This window comes from Taudactylus pleione, unplaced genomic scaffold (assembly GCF_031769625.1).
Source record: "Taudactylus pleione unplaced genomic scaffold, aTauple2 ptg000483l, whole genome shotgun sequence".
NCBI classification, from domain to species: domain Eukaryota; kingdom Metazoa; phylum Chordata; class Amphibia; order Anura; family Myobatrachidae; genus Taudactylus; species Taudactylus pleione.
The window spans coordinates 773,600-788,516 of NW_028284885.1; the positions used below are offsets into that span (position 1 = coordinate 773,600).

The following is a 14,917-nucleotide window of genomic DNA, read 5'->3' on the forward strand; positions in this document are numbered from 1 at the left end:
CAGAGCCCACTGGAAGCTGTAGAAGAGGGAGACTCACAGCCAGAACAATGAGATTGGAGAGAGATTTCCCAATTTAGGGCTCAATTCAATTAGGAGCGAACGACTTGCGTCCCCGAGTAATTGCAGCTATATGCCGCACTTACTGTACCGCCGGACTCACAGCCCCATAGTGCTACATACAAACGCCACAAGTCCAGGGTAGGATCGGGCCACGAGGGGGGCGAGTTGCGGGGTCCATTCAAAGACAACCCGCCCCTTCCCCCTTGCACAGACCCCTTAGTGTTAGACATTAGACGTTACCTGGATGTGCCTGGGACTGCGATCCAGGAAATTCATTGTAACAAAAGGGTTCGGAACATTTGTATCCATAGGCCTCACGCACCTCATCTGATCACAAAGGGGGTGGATAGGAGTTACCTTAATAATGATCTGTAAAATAAAAGATATAATATACCAGATTCTTATTTTCTCATTACATTGTACAAACACAGGCGCTCTGAGGGCCTGATTCAGCAAGCAACGCAATGCACCCGGTGCGTGCGTGTATATGCTAATCATGCATACGCATGGTAATCACAGCACAAAGCTACTTACACCCATCAAAAGTCAATTCCGCCCACCTCTCTCTACGTACAGGCTGAGTAGTCCGCAAGTTAGCGAAAGCATCGGTCACATCGCGAACTGGTTGACCTGAACCTGCCGCAGGAGTTGAGAGATTCTTGCACGCAGAGAGAAGTCCGGCTGCGTGCCGCACAGCAGTGGCTAATATATGCACACCCCTGCAACGGCGTTGCAATGCACGGGCATGCCTGCGTTCGCCCGGCCACTCCCCCGTCACCACCCACGGCACTCTGCTTGGGGTCTGCGTGGCTTCTGCACACGCAGTTTCCATCGCAGTTGGTAGTATGCGCACGGCCATTGCGATGCATGCGCAGTGCGAAAACTTCGTCCGAGTGTGTGCGTTCTCTCACTTGCGTTGCTTGCTGAAACAGGCCCTGAATTCAGGGACAACAGCAGAGGGTACAGATACCCTAGAGAGCAGACCGGCAAACTATTGTTTTGGGGGATGTGGCCCTCTCCTCCCTAAAGGAATATAACGTAGCATTAATATCCTCTTGGTACTATTCCGGCCCTTGCTTGGTTATGACTAATGTGGATATATATATATATACTGGGCCTCATACAGAATGGCAGTAATGGCACAGGGTACTGTGGATACACGCGGTATATCACAGACCATAATGTAGCTCTAGCGTTACCAGCGCTGTAGGGTAGCTAGGAATAGCATGTGAGTGGGCTGTATGATAGCTGGATTACTGCACAGCACTTGGCTGATATTATTATTATTATCGTTTATTTATATGGCGCCACAAGTGTTCCGCAGCGCCTTACAAAGTACATAGCCAAAAAGTGACTTACAGTAAAATACAATACAATGAAGGACAAGAATAATATACATTGATACATAGGTGGCCATAACACCCAATTAAGCAACAAAGCATAGGCACCAAGTGTTAGGTGTCCTAGTGGTGAGTAAGAAGTAGATGAACATAAAGTAAGGAGAAGCACAAGAGGGTAGAGGGCCCTGCTCGCAAGAGCTTACATTCTCAAGGGGAGGGACAGACAGACGGGCATGATACAAATGGGGAAGACAGGGAGGAGGGAGCATGAAGCAAGTTAGGATGAGAGCTGGAAGGCTGTGATGAAGTAGAGGGTCTTAAGAGCCCGTTTGGAGGATTGTAGAGAGGTGGAGAGTCTGATGGGGAGAGGGAGAGAGTTCCAGAGGTGGGGAGCGGCACGGGCAAAGTCTTGGAGGCGGGAGTGGGAACGAAGAAGGCGGAGAGGAGAGTGAAGGGAGAGGAGGTCAGAGATGTAAATGGGAGAGGAATGGGTGAGGGATTTGTAAGCGAGTGTGAGAACCATGAATTGGGTTCTGAAGGGGAAGGGGAGCCAGTGGAGGGCTTGTGGGAGAGGGGAGGCAGATGTAGAGTGTTTGGAGAGGAAGCTAAGACGAGCAGCAGCATTAAGAATAGACTGGAGAGGAGAGAGATGGGATTTGGGGAGGCCAGATAGGAGGAGGTTACAGTAATCCAATCTTGATATTGAATGTAGCCTGGAGACAGCACAGTAATGATAAGCAGGACAGCCATACGCAGTACATGAGTTTATTTCTAATGCTGTGATCTCTCAACAACAGCATCTGCCAGTACAGTGTGGTAAGTTCTGGGACACAATTAGAAGTCAACAGGAATTTTGAAGCTAAAATTAGGAAGGCCAGGGACTTACAGCACAGACAGTATGAGTAACCCAGCAGCAATGTGATGTGGCAGCCCCCACACCCCCAAACCCCCAAACCCCATAGGTATTAAGGATAAATATCCACTTAAAGGCAGAGTCTCTGCTAAGTAACAATGAAATGAGCTACACCAAACAAATGCCGCGGGGCCGGCCGGCAAGGCAACCAGATTGTGGCTTTGTTGCATTAAGGAATGTAGCACAAGTGACACCAGGGCTGTAGAGTTGTGCGAGCAGCACAGATTCCCACAGTGCGAGGCCGAGAGTGCGACACCGTCGCTGACCTGGTGCACCTGTATTTGGCTTTTAGGATGCCTGGAACGCCAGCCTGGAGAGATGCCCGGAGTGTCCTCAGAGATGCCCGGAGTGTCCTTAGGATGTGTCAGGCACTCAGCTACCAGATTCCGGCCACCTCTTCCGTGACGTTATGATGTCACATGATCGGCAACCAATTTGCCACTGTGCATCATCCCCAACCCCCCAACCTTATCTCTGGTGGTGCATATGCGCCCTCTTTCCAAATGCATCACCGGATAGATGGTGCAGCCGGCTACAGGTATGGGGGGGGGGGGGGGAAGGGGGAGCTGCCTGGCCCCATAAGTCTTAAAACGCTACTATATAAATAGTATCAGATTCTGCTGCTAGTTCCCGAAATGGCTAATTGCAACGCTTTTTAGTATGTATGGGTCCCCAGCATGTTGCTGCCATTATAGACAAGTGACAGAGAAGGATTATAAAGTAGCACTTACATTAGTGTATCTGCACCATATGAGGTTGGTTCTGCTCGAGACTCACAAGGTCCCTTTTCATGCAGATTAGTTGGTTGCCAATTTAAAAATATAGGAAGACTTGCAGGAGTTCGAGCAGGGGTAAAAGATCACACCTCATTACATAAGCCCCCGAATGTTTTCTGTAAGGGGGCAGCGTCCGTCCTCCCCTCTAGCACAAGTATATAGAATGACCATATCATTTGTGCATCTTAGACTGCTGGCTTGTTATAAAGCAGCTCATTTACATCAGCATATACCACCTTAGCGATCATTTATGGCACACAGATTATTATAATTTGTGCAAAAAGGAGATGACGTTGATACAATATACAGTCAGGTCCATAAATATTGGGACATTGACAGAATTTTCATATTTTGGCCTCTATTCACCACCACAATGGTTTTGAAACGAAACAAACAAGATGTGCTTTAACTGCAGACTTTCAGTTTTAATTTGAGGGTAATTACATCCAAATCAGGTGAACGGTGTAGGAATTACAACGGATTCTATATGTCCCTCCCACTTTTTAAAAGGCCAAACGTAATGGAACTATCAACTCAAAAGCAATTTCATGGACAGGTGTGGGCTATTCCCTCATTATTTCATTATCAATTAAGAAGGTAAAAGGTCTGGAGTTGATTCTAGGTGTGACATTTGCATTTGGAATCAGTTGATGTCAACTCTCAATATGAGATCCAAAGAGCTGTCACTATCAGTGAAGCAAGCCATCATTAGGCTGAAAAATCAAAACAAACCCATCAGAGATAGCAAAAACATTAGGTGTGGCCAAATCAACTGTTTGGAACATTCTTAAAAAGAAAGAACGCACCGGAGAGCTCAGCAACACCAAAAGACCCGGAAGACCACGGAAAACAACTGTGGTGGATGACAGAAGAATTATTTCCCTGGTGAAGAAAAACCCCTTCACAACAGTTGACCAAATCAAGAACACTCTCCAGGAGGTAGAGGTATATGTGTCAAAGTCAACAATCAAGAGAAGACTTCACAAGAGTGAATATAGAGGGTTCACCACAAGATGTAAACCATTGGTGAGCCACAAAAACAGGAAGACCAGATTAGAGTTTGCCAAACAAAATCTAAAAAAGCCATTACAGTTCTGGAACAGCATCCTGTGGACAGATGAGACAAAGATCAACTTGTACCAGAGTGATGGGAAGAGAAGAGTACGGAGAAGGAAAGGAACTGCTCATGATCCAAAACATACCACCTCATCGGTGAAGCATGGTGGTGGTAGTGTCATGGCGTGGGCATGTATGGCTGCCAATGGAACTGGTTCCCTTGTATTTATTGATGATGTGACTGCTGACAAAAGCAGCAGAATGAATTCTGAAGTGTTTCGGGTAATATTATAGGCTCATATTCAGTCAAATGCTTCAGAACTCATTGGACGGCGCTGCACAGTGCAAATGGACAATGATCCGAAGCATACTGCAAAAGCAACCAAAGAGTTTTTTAAGGCTAAAAAGTGGAATGTTATGCAATGGCCAAGTCAATCCCCTGACCTGAATCCGATTGAGCATGCATTTCACTTGATGAAGACAAAACTGAAGGGAAAATGCCCCAAGAACAAGCAGGAACTGAAGACATTTGCAGTAGAGGCCTGGCAGAGCATCACCAGGGATGAAACCCAGCGTCTGGTGATGTCTATGCGTTCCAGACTTCAGGCTGTAATTGCCTGCAAAGGATTTGCAACAAAGTATTAAAAAGTGAAAGTTATATTTAGGATTGTTTAGTTTGTCCCATTACTTTTGGCCCCTTAAAAAGTGGGAGGCACATATAGAAACCGTTGTAATTCCTACACCGTTCACCTGATTTGGATGTAATTACCCTCAAATTAAATCTGAAAGTCTGCAGTTAAAGCACATCTTGTTTGTTTCATTTCAAAGCCATTGTGGTGGTGAATAGAGGCCAAAATATGAAAATTCTGTCAATGTCCCAATATTTATGGACCTGACTGTAATTATCTCGTACCTTGTAGTAAGGCAAATCGTAGTCTTATTCGTCAGAATATTTAGTCATAGCCAAGGACTCGTTGCTGGATTGGTAAAATTCAATAACTCGTATACACACCAGAAAGCAAGTTGCCAACAAATATGTCTACCGCTGGCCAGCTCCCAAATATAGAAGTCTGTGAGCCCCAATGCCACACCCACCAGCTCCTCCCATGTCATTGTGACATCACTGCATAGTAACACTACACTACTCAGCCCCACTGCCACACCCACCAGCTCCTCCCATGTCATTGTGACATCACTGCATAGTAACACTACACTACTCAGCCCCACTGCCACACCAACCAGCTCCTCCCATGTCATTGTGACATCACTGCATAGTAACACTACACTACTCAGCCCCAATGCCACACCCACCAGCTCCTCCCATGTCATTGTGACATCACTGCATAGTAACACTACACTACTCAGCCCCACTGACATCACTGCATAGTAACACTACACTACTCAGCCTAACTGCCACACCCACCAGCTCCTCCCATGTCATTGTGACATCATCCAGAGACTAACATCATTAACGATCTGGTTATAACTGGTTTAAAAGTTTAAATAGAATTGTTTCATCTAATTACCTCTAAACCTAATGTCCCTGCTGCTCTATTGATAACTGTAGACAATGCCAAAAGACATTTATGAAACACCTGGACCCAGCGCGCACTTGTGTGCAGGGCATCACCCCAAAATTTACATCGAATTAAGGAATGTGTGTGTTAGGGTAAGTGACACAGTTAATTTTTTTTTTTTTTAAATTTAGAATGCCCCCCCCCCCCATCACCCCCTTCTCCATTCTACAGAGTGGAAGCTGCAATTTGGAGCGGTGATGTCAGGTATGAAGGGTCCACTGAGGGAATACTATGGCCGGGGCTCATGGAATAGTGTGTGTGCTATCACTGAAGGTGCGAGGTCAGCGACTGGAGGGCTGTGGCTATACACCAAAGGGGTGTGGCCATACACCGAATTGTGTGACCATACACTGGAGGGCTGTGGCCATACACCGAATTGTGTGACCATACACTGAAGGGGTGTGGCCATACACCGAATTGTGTGGCCATACACCGAATTGTGTGACCATACACTGAAGGGGTGTGGTCATACACTGAAGGGGTGTGACCTCAGATATGCAGATACAGCACTGCTGTAAATTATACATTGAATAAAAGGATCTATGTGACTTAGCCCCGCCTACACGCTATATGCCATGTTACTCAGCATGGATCAGTGGGGCACCCTGCCCTCTGGCACTGCCCAGGCCACCTGCATCTCCCCTCCGGGAAGTCACAGAGGGGAGATAAAGAAAGTCAGTAAGTATGGAATTAATCCATGTATCCTCGGACGTCAGAGGCGGCCCCATAGGTACTTTAGGTATGCAGCCGCCGCGCAGACAGACCGTCAGAGAGAGAGCGCGGAGCACTGTTAGCTGGATGTCCGCACTACTTGTGTTATCGTGATCACCCACTTTCTGGCTGCGTAGTCTGTAAACACTCCAACATTGACGCAACATCGGCCACACCATCGACAATTGTGGTAGCCCAGGGTCTCCTCTAGCTACTCTTCATCTAATCTAACTAAACATGGCCTCTGAAGCTGAAGACCTGCGATTGAGATCTCCTGATATACTCTGTGCTGCTGGGGATCCTGCTACCTCCATTTCCCTCCTCATATCATGTCACTGCCCCTGTCACATGTAGCCCTGTCCTCATCACTCATCTCCTGATATACTCTGTGCTGCTGGGGGACCCTGCTCCATCCACTATGTAACTGTCAGTCTGTGGCTTCCTGCTGCCTCCATTCCCCTCCTCACATCATGTCACTGCTCCTGTCACATACAGCCCTGTCCTCACTAACACATCACTCATCTCCTGATATACTCTGTGCTGCTAGGGACTATGCTCCTCCCACTGTATAAATCTCAGTCTGTGGCTTCCTGCTGCCTCCATTCCCCTCCTCACATCATGTCACTGGTCCTGTCACATGCAGCCCTATCGTCACTAGTACATCCCTCATCTCCTGATATACTCTGTGCTGCTGGGGGATCCTGCTCCTCCCTCTATATAACTCTCAGTCTGCGACATCCTGCTGCCTCCATTCCCCTCCTCACGTCATGTCACTGCCCCTGTCACATACAGCCCTGTCCTCACTACACATCATTCATCTCCTGATATACTCTGTGCTGCTGGGGACCCTGCTCCATCCACTATATAACTATCAGTCTGGCTTCCTACTACCTCCATTCCCCTCCTCAGATTATGTCACTGCCCCTGTCACATGCAGCCTTGTCCTCACTGACACATCACATCTCCTGATATACTCTGTGCTGCTGGGGGACCATGCTCCTCCCACTATATGACTCAGTCAGCAGGAACATCAGCAAATCAAGACATAATTTAAAAAAAATATGAGATATGGTAAGAACTTACCCTTGTTATCTCTATTTCTACGAAGTCCATAGGGTTCCACAGGATACCTTGGGGTATAGGTGTGACGTCAGTCGCAGGGCACCAAAGAGTTAAGCTTTCAGCCTCCCAGGATGCACTAGGTCCCCCTCCTATACCCCGCCCCCGGGCCAAGGCACCTCAGTTAGTTACCAAGCCATAGGCCGGAGGAGGAGAAGGAAGAGAGAGAACAAAGATCTGGACACATACAAGAATCACATTCTCACCAGAGGGAGACGGAAAACCGGTGACCAGAGCAAAGCCCATCTGCAGCACAGGTGCGACAGGGCGGGAGTCCTGTGGAACCCTATGGACTTCGTAGAAATAGAGATAACAAGGGTAAGTTCTTACCATATCTCATATTTTCTACTTCAGGGTCCATAGGGTATCCACAGGATACCTTGGGGATGTCCCAAAGCAGTATCCTTTAAGGGTGGGGATGCTCCTGTGCAGAAAGGAGAATCCGCCGCCCGAAGGAAGCATCCTGAGAGGCGAAGGTGTCAAACCTGTAATACCTCACGAAGGTATGGACAGAAGACCACGTAGCAGCCTTGCAGATCTGAACTGCCGAGGCACCACGTCGAGCTGCCCACGAAGGACCCACAGACCTAGTGGAATGAGCCTTCAGAGAAGGAGGGACCGGTAGGCCTTCATGAAGATAAGCTTCAGAAATAGCCATACGGATCCAGGCTGCCAAAGTTTGCTTTGAAGCAGGCCAACCCTTTTTACAGAAGCCATAGAGGACAACAAAGCGTCCGACTTCCTAAACAAAGAAGTGCGGTCCACATAAGTCCTTAAGGCCCGCAAAACATCCAAAGAGGCCTCACCCACGGACAGACCCGGTGAGTTAAAGGCCGGAACAACTATTTCCTCGTTAACCTGAAACTGGGAAACAACTTTGGAAAGAAACTCGGGCCGAGTGCGGAGCACTGCCCTGTTCCCATGAAAAACCAAGAAAGGGGGTCTACAAGAAAGAGCCCCTAACTCAGAAACACGTCTGGCTGAAGCAACGGCCAGAAGGAAAACAGTCTTAGCTGTTAGCCATTTAATATCCACTGAGCCCAGTGGTTCAAACGGCGGTCCTTGGAGAGCCCTCAGGACCACAGCCAAATCCCAAGGCGCCACAGGTGGAACAAAGGGCGGCTGAATACGGAGAACACCTTGCATAAAGGTGCGCACATCCGGGATTGTAGCAATCCTACGGTGAAACCAGACAGATAGGGCCGAAACCTGTACCTTCAAAGAAGCAAGGCGAAGCCCATGATCTAGTCCCGCTAGCAGGAAGGCGAGAATCCGAGACAGACGAAACTCCCGCGGTGCATAACCTCTCGGTCGACACCACTGGAAGAACGTATGCCACACGCGATGGTATATCCTCGCGGAAGACTGTTTCCGAGCTCGTAACATGGTACGCACCACAGAGCTGGCAAACCCCCAGGACCTCAGCATGGCCGTCTCAACAGCCACGCCGCCAAAGACAGCCGAGTCAGGTCCGGGTGAAGACAAGGACCCTGAGACCGAAGGTCCGGTCGTAGCGGCAACCGCAGAGGACTGTCCACGGACAGACCCTGAAGGTCCGAGAACCAGTGCCGTCTGGGCCACGCGGGAGCTATCAACAGGAGCGTCCCTCCTTCCTGTTTGAATTTCCGGATTACCCGTGGAAGAAGGGAGACCGGAGGGAACAGGTATGCGAACCTGAACGTCCACCGGACGGACAGAGCATCCACCAGAGACGCCCCTTCGTCTCTTGCGCGAGACCCGTACACCGGCAACTTGTTGTTGTGCCGGGACGCCATGAGGTCGATTTCTGGAAGACCCCACCTGTCCACCAGTAGTTGAAAAACGTCCGGGTGCAGGGACCATTCCCCTGGATGAACGTCCTGGCGACTTAGAAAGTCCGCCTCCCAATTTAGCACTCCCGGGATGAAGACCGCTGATATGGCCGGAAGATTGCGCTCCGCCCAAACCAGGATCCGAGAGACCTCTACGAGAGCCGCCCGACTGCGAGTTCCTCCTTGCCTGTTTATGTAGGCCACGGTGGTAGCATTGTCCGACTGGACCTGCACCGGGTGACCCTGGAGAAACCGCTGTGCCTGCAGGAGAGCATTGAAGACCGCACGGAGTTCCAAGATATTTATTGGAAGCTCCGCTTCTGTCGGTGTCCACCTGCCCTGAAACAAGTGTGGACCCGAAACTGCTCCCCAGCCCCGAAGACTGGCGTCCGTTGTCAACAGGACCCAATTTGGAACCCAGAACGGACGTCCCTTGTTGAGGTGGGTCATCTTTAACCACCACGCAAGGGACAGGCGAACCTCCGGGGTGAGCACAATCATCTGGAACTTCAGAGACTGAGGCAGCCCGTTCCACTTGGACAGGATCAGGTGCTGCAGAGGTCTAGAGTGAAACTGGGCGTATTCCACCATGTCGAACACCGACACCATGGAGCCCAGTAAGCTCATCGCCGAGTGTAAGGACACCCGGCGGCTGTGCAGACAACTGCGCACCCTTGACTGTAAAGCAGAGATCTTGTCCTCCGTCACGAAGATCCTTTGCTGTCCCGAGTCCAATAAGGCTCCAAGATGCAGAATCCTCCGAGACGGGATTAGAGTGGACTTCTGCCAGTTAATTAGCCAGCCGTGCCGTTGCAGCAGTGCAATGGTCAGGTCCAAGTGGTGTAACAGGAGCTCTGGAGATCCTGCCACCAATAACAGGTCGTCCAAGTACGGCAACATGCGGACTCCTTGCAGCCGCAGAGAAGCCGCCATGACCGCCATAGCGTCCTGTATGTCCAATGACACCATGTAGTCCCAAGGTTCCAGCGCCAGAATGATGGACCGTAGGGTCTCCATCCGAAACTTCGGGACCCGCAAAGACTTGTTGAGTGCTTTGAGGTTGAGAATCGGACGATATGACCCATTGGGTTTCTGTACCAAAAATAGATTTGAATAGAAACCCTGGCCCCTCTGGGAGAATGGAACAGGCACTATAACTCCAGCCTGGAGCATAGTGTGCAATACCTTCCGCAGCTCCGTAGCCTTGTTCCGGTCTGATGGTAGACCCGTGGTGAAGAATCGAGCCGGGGGTCTGTGCCGGAAGGAGAGGGCGTACCCGTGAGAGACCACCTCCAGAACCCAAGTGTCTGTCGTAGTGAACGACCAACACCGGGAGAACTGCAGCAGGCGGCCTCCCACCCTGGGATCCCCCAAGGGGAGACCCGGACCGTCAGGCCGCAGGCTTGTCATCTGGCTTGGGGGCCGGACGTCTGGTACTCCATGCCTGTTTCCGGGGCTTGACCGATTTCTTAGGGCCAGCCTGTCGAGGAAACGACTGTGGTTTGGGCCTGCCCTAGGCCCTAGATGACCGAAAGGACGATGGTCCAGAACCAGAAGGAGCAGCGGCCGACGGGAGACAAGCAGATTTGGCTGCCGCCAGCGTGGCCACAATCTTATCCAGATCCGGACCGAAGAGAACTTCTCCGGTAAACGGCAACGCTTCCAGACCTTTCTTGGATCTGCGTCCGCCTTCCAGGATCGCAGCCACAAGGTGCGACGAGCAGCTACCGCTGCTGAAGAAATTCTAGACACCAGAGTACTAATGTCTAGAGCCGCCTCGTTGATGTAGGTGGCCGAATCACGGAGATTGCCAATCAACTCCGCTTGTTCGGCCGGACAGTCGGATTCAAAAGAAGCCTCTAATGAATCCGCCCAGCGCTCCATCGCTCTGGCAACCCAGCAAATGGCCATAGCCGGCCGTGCTGCCCCCCCTGCAAGGGAATAAGCGGACTTCAGGCAGATTTCTACCTTGCGGTCCGTAGCATCCTTAAGGGAGGACATGGATGGCATCGGCAATGTGGCACTACGGACAAGACGGGTCACGTGAGAATCCACCTGTGGAGGGGATTCACACTTAGCAAAATAATTATCCGCGAACGGATAAGCCACCGCCAGGCGTCTCTGCGGCTGGTATCTTTTGCCAGGTTGTTTCCACGCCTCCTCTAAATGGTCCACCAACTGACCCGAAAGAGGAAAGACTGTGGCATCGCCCTTCACATCTTTGAAAAAGGCATACTTAGATTTAGCCGCTGGGGGAACTTCGTCCTCAATCACCAAGGCTGTGCGGACCGCCCGAATAAGTCCAGGAATATATACTTTGGACTTAGCATCAGCGTCCTTAGTATGGAAAGGTTCCTGATCGTAAGGATCCAGAATCTCCCCATCATCAGACGTCCCTTCGTCATCCTCATAAGGAGCGGACAGAGACGCCACCGGCCTTTTATGAGGCCGCATCACAGACTCCCCTTGCAACACATCCGACAAGTGCTGTAAAGAACTCGTCAGGGAGTTAACCCACGCTGGCTCCTGAGAACCCGGGAGCGGGGAAATAGGGAGACTGTGTGGTACCACCAATTGTCGTGGGAACCCCTGCATGGGTGACGACACCACAGACTGCTGGGACAAACCCATCGGAGTAAACGCGGGCTGCGGAGCTAACTGGCCCACTAAAGCTGTTAACGCCTGAGCGAAACAAGCCCAGGGCGGCTCCTGTACCGGTGCTGTAACCGTAATAGGCCGCGCCATGGACAACACTGCCGGCAAAGGCCCTCCGCGCTACCCTCCCCCTCCGCTAACGGTACTTTGCACGTGGTACACTGTAGCCGGAGGGGAAAATCACTTTCAGACATGATGGCACCACGTATGTGACCTCTCTCACCAATTAAGTATTAAATAGGCGAGAGACCACCCTGCAGCACCGCACCGCAAGGGCTTTAGCAGAAAGAACAGGGACAGTAATAAAGCTGACAGTTTAGAGAAGAATAGTTACAGGCAGCGCTAGCACAGTCACATACAATGCAGAGAAATAACAATTCCTGCACTAACAGCGCTGATCACTCAACTACACAGACACAGGGCCTGGTAGGACACAGCGCTGCATACACAGACCTGAGCCACAGCGGAGGAGAGGTATGCGGGGGGACCCAGACCACGATGCTTCCTTCCAGACTTCCAGCAGCGTTCACCATGCGTTGCAGAGAAGATGGCCGCCGAGGAGCAGAGAGAAGCTGGCCTGGGGGAGGAGCGCTGACACAGGACCAGTCAGCACAGTGCAGAGAGGGCTGTGTGCAGCGGGGGAGGCGCCGGCTGTGAGACAGGGAAGGCGCGCTCCCCTGGCATGCATTTAACCCCTGGGACGCCGCAGCGCTACCGCTCTGCTGCGGTCCGCTGTCCCAGGGGGTAGTGGAAGCGCAGGTTGGTCGCCTGGCTCCACGCTGCAGCCAGTCCCCAGGGAGCCCCCTGCCTGGGGACTTAGGACCATGTGATCAGCGGGGACCCACCGCGGGACCCCGCTGCTTACCTCTGTCCCCCTTGAATCCGGCCATGGTCCGGAGCATCTGGGGTCACCGCTAGCTGTGACCCCAGACGCCCACCAGCATCCCCGGATCAGTACCGGCGTTCTGGTACCGGCGGGGTGTAGGGAAGACAGCATGGACGTCAGGACTGACTGTCCATGCTGTTCATCCAGATATGCAGCCACAGCTGCATGAAGAAAAAGCTTCAGGGGCTCTTCTAGCCCCCACTCCAACAGGTGCACCCGACTCCGGCCGGGCACCAAACTAAACTGAGGTGCCTTGGCCCGGGGGCGGGGTATAGGAGGGGGACCTAGTGCATCCTGGGAGGCTGAAAGCTTAACTCTTTGGTGCCCTGCGACTGACGTCACACCTATACCCCAAGGTATCCTGTGGATACCCTATGGACCCTGAAGTAGAAAAATAAAAAATTTTAACTGAAAGAAAGGTAAAAGAAATGGGATTAAATTGGTTTGCGAAATTCATTTAAATTGAGTTGGTATTAGTAACAATGCACTCAGCCGATTCCCATGCCAGTGTAACTGCTAGACGAGGGTGTAGCATAGGCAGAGCACCCCTGAGGTGATGGGGCCATCCGGGTGAACCACACACTGACTGAGTGACCTCACAAGTTGGGCAGGCTGTGTAGGGACGGTCACTCACAGGTCACTCACAGACTCATTTGTTGCACCACGCTGATCGTAGCAGCCAAGATTGTAATGAACAGCAAGAGAGGGCAGGGTGAGGGCAGCACAGGGTGGAGAGGGGCAGGGAGAGGGCAGCACAGGGATAAGAGGGGCAGGGTGAGGGCAGCACAGGGATAAGAGGGGCAGGGTGAGGGCAGCACAGGGATAAGAGGGGCAGGGTGAGGGCAGCACAGGGATAAGAGGGGCAGGGTGAGGGCAGCACAGGGATAAGAGGGGCAGGGTGAGGGCAGCACAGGGATAAGAGGGGCAGGGTGAGGGCAGCACAGGGATAAGAGGGGCAGGGTGAGGGCAGCACAGGGATAAGAGGGGCAGGGTGAGGGCAGCACAGGGATAAGAGGGGCAGGGTGAGGGCAGCACAGGGATAAGAGGGGCAGGGTGAGGGCAGCACAGGGATAAGAGGGGCAGGGTGAGGGCAGCACAGGGTGGAGAGGGGCAGGGAGAGGGCAGCACAGGGATAAGATTGGCAGGGTGAAGGCAGCACAAGGGAACAAGGGGCAGGGTGAGGGCAGCACAGGTTGGAAAGGGGCAGGGTGAGGGCAGCACAAGGATAAGAGGGGCAGGGTGAGGGCAGCACAGGGATACGAGGGGCAGGGTGAGGGCAGCACAGGGATAAGAGGGGCAGGGTGAGGGCAGCACAGGGATAAGAGGGGCAGGGTGAGGGCAGCACAGGGATAAGAGGGGCAGGGTGAGGGCAGCACAGGGATAAGAGGGGCAGGGTGAGGGCAGCACAGGGATAAGAGGGGCAGGGTGAGGGCAGCACAGGGTGGAGAGGAGCAGGGTGAGGGCAGCACAGGGTGGAGAGGAGCAGGGTGAGGGCAGCACAGGGTGGAGAGGCGCAGGGTGAGGGCAGCACAGGGATAAGAGTGGCAGGGTGAGGGCAGCACAGGGATAAGATGGGCAGGGTGAGGGCAGCACAGGGTGGAGAGGCGCAGGGTGAGGGCAGCACAGGGTGGAGAGGCGAAGGGTGAGGGCAGCACAGGGTGGAGAGGGGCAGGGTGAGGGCAGCACAGGGATAAGAGGGACAGGTTGAGGGCAGCACAGGGATAAGAGGGGCAGGGTGAGGGTAGCACAGGGTGGAGAGGGGCAGGGAAAGGGCAGCACAGGGTGGAGAGGGGCAGGGAGAGGGCGGCACAGGGATAAGATTGGCAGGGTGAAGGCAGCACAAGGATACAAGGGGCAGGGTGAGGGCAGCACAGGGACACAAGGGGCAGGGTGAGGGCAGCACAGGGATAAGAGGGGCAGGGAGAGGGCAGCACAGGGTGGAGAGGTGCAGGGTGAGGGCAGCACAGGGATAAGAGGGGCAGGGTGAGGGCAGCACAGGGATAAGAGGGGCAG

At 52.2% G+C, this 14,917-nt stretch overlaps 1 protein-coding gene across 8 annotated transcripts in view; it reads right to left on the reverse strand.

The window, feature by feature from the left end:
- The window catches only part of LOC148502782 (nuclear RNA export factor 1-like), a 207,553-nt gene that overhangs the window by 140,722 nt on the left and 51,914 nt on the right, over positions 1–14,917 (reverse strand). For all 8 annotated transcript variants that reach the window (XM_088449348.1, XM_088449345.1, XM_088449343.1 and 5 more), the window contains one exon: positions 301–429. In XM_088449348.1, the coding sequence (XP_088305474.1) occupies positions 301–429 (129 nt within the window). The remainder of the gene's footprint in view (positions 1–300; positions 430–14,917) is intronic.